The sequence below is a fragment of the Arachis ipaensis genome, chromosome B05 (genome assembly GCF_000816755.2).
Source record: "Arachis ipaensis cultivar K30076 chromosome B05, Araip1.1, whole genome shotgun sequence".
Lineage (NCBI taxonomy): Eukaryota > Viridiplantae > Streptophyta > Magnoliopsida > Fabales > Fabaceae > Arachis > Arachis ipaensis.
Window position 1 is genome coordinate 148,532,305 of NC_029789.2, and position 5,473 is coordinate 148,537,777.

The 5,473-nt window shown below is 35.5% G+C and overlaps 1 protein-coding gene across 7 annotated transcripts; it reads left to right on the forward strand.

Moving 5' to 3' along the window:
* Positions 1,253 to 5,473, forward strand: LOC107644938 (tubby-like F-box protein 8). 7 transcript variants are annotated; one of them, XM_016348904.2, is made up of 7 exons: positions 1,259 to 1,374; positions 1,462 to 1,518; positions 1,595 to 1,637; positions 2,470 to 2,933; positions 3,217 to 3,304; positions 4,191 to 4,323; positions 4,465 to 5,473. In XM_016348904.2, exons 4-7 carry the CDS (start codon positions 2,586 to 2,588, stop codon positions 5,174 to 5,176), a joined length of 1,281 nt encoding a protein of 426 aa, XP_016204390.1. In that variant the 5' UTR covers positions 1,259 to 1,374; positions 1,462 to 1,518; positions 1,595 to 1,637; positions 2,470 to 2,585; the 3' UTR covers positions 5,177 to 5,473. The 7 variants fall into 7 exon arrangements, with proteins under 7 accessions (XP_016204394.1, XP_016204390.1, XP_016204389.1 ...); XM_016348903.2 differs by having other exon boundaries at positions 1,462 to 1,637; XM_016348906.2 differs by lacking the exon at positions 1,595 to 1,637 and having other exon boundaries at positions 2,471 to 2,933.

Genomic DNA, 5,473 nt, shown 5'->3' on the forward strand with positions numbered 1-5,473 from the left:
AAATCACTAAAATTTTTATCTACACCACTCAAATTCTACCAGATAAAAAAAAAAAAAATGACGTGCTTGCTCAGCATCTCGCTCAATCTACGAGAAGCATGGCAGAACATGAACATTTCGCAAATTCAAAAATATCTGGCAGTAGACAAGATTACAATGTGAATTTTGTGTTAACCACGAGAAGCACAACTCACCATATGCATTTATCTCACTCCTATTTTACTCACATGCACAACACCAACACTAAAATAATTTCCGTAAATTTTCTTCTAAAACATCGTTGCTTTAAAAAATTTTATAATTTTTAGTAGGGTGTGCATGGCCTGGTCTAGTTCTAAGATTCGGTTCAGTCTCGAACACTTTAAGAGCTAATTTGGTGTGATTTTTATCGGGTTTAAGGCCGGATAAGGATCTAAAAAATAGACTCGATCATTATTTCAGGATCCGGGCTATATCTCGGGTCACCCGAACTCAGCCCGGTAACTCGGTCATCATACACAATTTATATTTTGTGTTATTAAGGATGGATGATGGTTATTCTTACGTGGAATTTAAGTATTGTAAATCTTAATATTTTGTGTTATTAGTTATTATAAGATTATAAGTTAATATTTTATGTTTAAAATGCATAAGATTTTAGACTAATGAATAATATTGTGTTATTTATATTGATTTAAATATTTGATATTATTAGACAATATTAGTATTGATTATGGTTATGCTTTAATTTCAGACAAGAGTTGGTTCTTGTTATATTTTTCTAAGTGAATTTTACCATGTCAAATAATAATTGGAGTCTTGAAAATTTGGATATTTTCACATGCTAGCTTATAAAAAGGTATAAAGGTAATGTAATGTTAACAGCCCGATTTTCACCCAATTTTTATTTCGGATCTAATAAATAGACTCGGTATATATTTCAGGTCAGATTTAAGTCCAAGCCATGCACATCCCTTAATTTTTGGCAAGCCATAAACAATATTTTCTAGATGTCGAAATATTAGTCACGTGATCCTCACGTGTCATTCACTGCACCGCGTCTCAACTGGCAAGTCTCAAGTCTTACCTCTCAACACAATGTAAAAGTCAACCATAAGGGCAAAATTGTAACATCACAGGAAAAGTAAGCAACGTTGAGTCCAAGTTGGTATCAGTTTTAATTCCATTTTCCTAAGATAACAAGCAAAAAATAAATAAATAATTTTTGTAATTAATAGAAATAGTTAATAGATAATAGTGATTAATTAAGCAACTTTATTATTTTGTTGTGGATTGAATAAATGCGTTTTCTGCGTGTCTTTTTGAGGTCAGAGGCTGTGTCACGGACACGGAAAGAGAGAGAAAGAAAGAGAGAAACCATTGCTAGAAATAATGGTAAGCTTCTTCTTCTTCTTCTTCTTATTCTGATTTTCCTCCCTTTTCTTCAATGTTACTTTCAGTAAGTTTCTTAGTCTTTTGCAGCTGAACTTCCACTTCCACTTTGTGTTGGGAGCTTCAAGACCCAGAATATTTTTTGTGGTATAAGTAGCAGTTTTCTCAAGTTTCTTCTTCTGGGTTCTCTTTGAAGCTTCTAAAATTTCCATTTTTGTTTTAGTTTCTGGAATTCTCATTTGGGTTTCATTTGGTGTAGCATTTAGGTAGGTCTCTTGTTTTATTTTATTTTTTAAATAATTCTTTGATTTTGATTTCTGCATTTTTTTTATATTTTTTCAATTTTTAGGGTTCTGTTTTTTTGTTTGCACTTTGCAGTTCTTATAATCTGAGGCTTGTAGTGGATATTTCAGATTTTAATTAAATAAAATAAAAAAAAATTGTGTTATAGATCTTTGAGCGTGGAGGGGTTAGGGAGCCTAATTATCATTAAAATTCGGTATTGGGGGTTTGTTATTATTAATATCTCACCTAAACCTTTTAATATTTTCATTTCAGCTTTATGTCAATGTGTGTGCCTGCTCCTGTCTCTTGAATCTTGAGAAACTTTCTTTGCCAAACCAAATAGTTTTCTATTTTGAAGGAAAAAGAAAAGTATATAAAGAAATTGGGCAATTAGATTCCCTTCTGCTCAATCATGCCTATGAAATAGGTTACAATCACATATATTAATACAAAGTATGTAGTAGCTTTTTATGCTTTTGATCTGACTCTCTACTTTGCCCTTTTGCCTTTTTATTTTTGTTTTTTACTTTTTCTTTTTCCTCTTTGTGGTAGGGAGCTTGGTTAATTTTTTATGCATGCAAAGTGCAAACTTTTTGTGGTTAAATTCCTATTTAGATAGAGTTTAATTGCTTTTTATGAGAGATTATATTTAGGAGGTTCAACTGCTGAAAATATGTTTCTGAGAAAAGTATGATTTAGTGATTTGTGCTGCCTTTAGCCTTTAGTTCACGTGAGGCTTCCCTTTTTTGAGATTCCCCAATTGATAAATAGAATTGAAGCTGGTATTTAATCTTAGGTTTGCTTGATTTGCAGCGCTTCACACTCCCAAGACTTGCAAGTTGTTGCATCTTCTAACTAGATTGGAACATTATCCGCTGAGTGGTGTTTATCTTGTTTTGAATTGTCAATTGTTAAGTGTATTATAGCAAATGTCCTTCCGGAGTATTGTTCGTGATGTGAGGGATGGGTTTGGAAGCTTATCAAGACGGAGTTTTGATGTAAGGCTTTCCGGCCATCACAGGGGCAAGTCACATAGTTTGGTCCATGAGTTGCAGGATCAACTGCCGGTAATACAGAACAGCCAGTGGGCTAGTCTTCCGCCTGAGCTTCTCCGTGAGGTTGTTAAAAGATTGGAAGCAGATGAGAGTACATGGCCTGCTCGTAAGCATGTGGTTTCGTGTGCCGGTGTGTGCAAGTCCTGGAGAGAAATGTGCAAAGAAGTCATTAACTGTCCTGAGTTCAGTGGGAAGATTACTTTCCCGGTGTCCCTGAAGCAGGTGAGACTTTTTCCTTTTGTAATCATGTACTTGAATTCAAGGAATATTGGGATGCAAAAATGAAAGAATTGTATATTGTATTGCTATTTGTTTACAAGTATATATATATATATATATATATATACCGGAGTACGAGAGTAGTACATAATAAATTACACATTAGGTATATAGCATAAGGTATGCTTTAAAAAAATCATCATGATTGAGGACGACCGAAGTATAAATTTTGTTCATGAGCACATAAATTTGCATTTTTGACTTTTGATTGTCTTTTATTTTGCAGCCTGGTTCTAGGGATGGACTCATCCAGTGTTTCATCAAGAGAGACAAATCTAATCTGACTTATCATCTATTCCTTTGTCTTAGTCCTGGTAAGCTCAATTTTTACATTTTGACACACATATATATGAGCTGATCTGATTACCATGTTTTATGATTGATTTCGATTTTTATATCTATGTAATATTTTAGCTTATACCTTTTAATGTACGAAATAATGAATAGTTTTGTAGCACCATCTTATTTTAAGGGCTAGAAATCTTGTTCATGATGTATGAGCCAAATCTTGTGTTCAATCCAAGGTGGTTGTGCAATCTTCGGTGGCGTCATTCTCCATTGGATCATTATATTAGGTTGATCATGAATATATCTGTGGATGGATCTGCTAAAATATATCTTTGTAATAGTGTTAATCATTTCCCCCATATTTTGTCAAATTTAATTTTCGTTTGTAAAATTGATCTGCCTCTCTATTGTTTTCTCCGATTTACATTGGCCTATTATTTTGTTAATGCCTCCTTTTGGGCTTAGTTATGTTGCTATGGGACTGAGTACTTACAGGTAAGAGTTGATGCCACTCCTAACATTAGTACAAGGATTTTGTATTATCCTTTTCAACTTTATTATTACGAGCATAGTGTCTGATTGCAGATTCGGTACATGTTGGCTTGTTTCAAAATGATGTAATGTGTGATGGTTGAGTTGATTCTGTGCTGCTGAGATTATCTGGAATTAGAAGCAAAGCTTCATTTTTCTGGTTCTACCCTAATTAACAATAAATGAATTTGCCGTTTTATAATTAATTCTTTGCTATGTCGGCAATTCAAATGCCATAGATAGTTCTGCATTTTGAACTAGCAACTGCATTGCTACTACTTCATTTCAATATCATATAAAATATAAATATGAATTTTGCACATTTATGGACTTAGATTTCATTGTTTCCGGGACAAGTTTTGAACTCAACTGTTTTGGCAGCACTGCTTGTTGAAAATGGGAAGTTTCTCCTTTCGGCCAAACGTACCCGAAGGACAACTTGCACGGAGTATATTATATCAACAGATGCAGATAACATATCAAGATCTAGTAGCACTTATATTGGAAAATTGAGGTATTTCATTCTCCCTTCTTAAGTTCTTACATAGAGAACACTTCCATTCAGAATCTTCCAAGAATGGATGTAGTAGAAATCAATCTCTTTTTATAGTCTAGCATTCCATACTTACAGGATATGAATTTCCCCTCATTTCAGGTCAAATTTTCTTGGCACCAAGTTTATAATATATGATACACAGCCCCCATGTAGCACTGCCCAGCTTTCGCCACCGGGCAGAAGCCGTAGGTTTAATTCAAAAAAAGTTTCTCCAAAGGTTCCCAGTGGCAGCTATAATATTGCTCGGATCACCTACGAGTTGAATGTCCTTGGTACTAGGGGTCCACGTAGGATGAACTGCACCATGCACACAATTCCTATGTCATCCCTTGAGCCGGGTGGCTGTGTCCCGGGCCAAGCAGAGCTAATTCCCCGTAACCTCGAGGATTCCTTCCGGAGCATCTCCTTCTCATCAAAATCGATTGACCGGTCATCGGAGTTCAGCAGCGCTAGATTCTCCGACATAATTGGGCTAGGTAACGAAGGGGAAGAGGGTAAAGAAAGACCTCTAGTTCTGAAGAACAAGGCACCGAGATGGCACGAACAGCTTCAGTGTTGGTGCCTCAACTTTAGGGGAAGGGTGACAGTCGCCTCCGTCAAGAATTTTCAGCTTATTGCAGCAACACAACCTCCGGCCGGCACTCCTACGCCGTCGCAGCCGACACAATCCTCTGACCATGACAAGATTATTCTTCAGTTTGGGAAAGTTGGTAAGGACATGTTCACCATGGACTATAGATATCCACTTTCTGCATTTCAAGCTTTTGCCATCTGCTTGACTAGCTTTGACACAAAACTGGCATGTGAATAGTGTGAGAGAGATACATGGTAAGAAAATAGGATTCAATCTTCATTAAGTTCATAGTACTGTACACCTCATAGTTTAAAGTGTAAAGTACAGAACAATCTGTGCTCAATGTACAATTATATTTTCCTTGTATCTTGTTTCTTCTTCTTATTTTTTCTCTCCTTTTTTTTTTCTTTTTACTACCCTTATGTTAGTATGCTACAAACGGTGTCTGGAAACATAGTTGTTGCTTATATGCATGATGAGGGAAAAGGTGTGTAGACATCATAGGATTGAGGTAATGGAAATGTGGGAGCCTTC

Bases quoted from the DNA above. Each gene is read 5' to 3' on its own strand.
- LOC107644938 (XM_016348908.2), top strand. From the start codon at position 2,586: ATGTCCTTCCGGAGTATTGTTCGTGATGTGAGGGATGGGTTTGGAAGC. The intron at 3,305-4,190 runs GTAAGCTCAATT...CTGTTTTGGCAG, and splicing joins ATTCCTTTGTCTTAGTCCTG to CACTGCTTGTTGAAAATGGG. The intron at 4,324-4,464 runs GTATTTCATTCT...CCCTCATTTCAG, and splicing joins ACTTATATTGGAAAATTGAG to GTCAAATTTTCTTGGCACCA.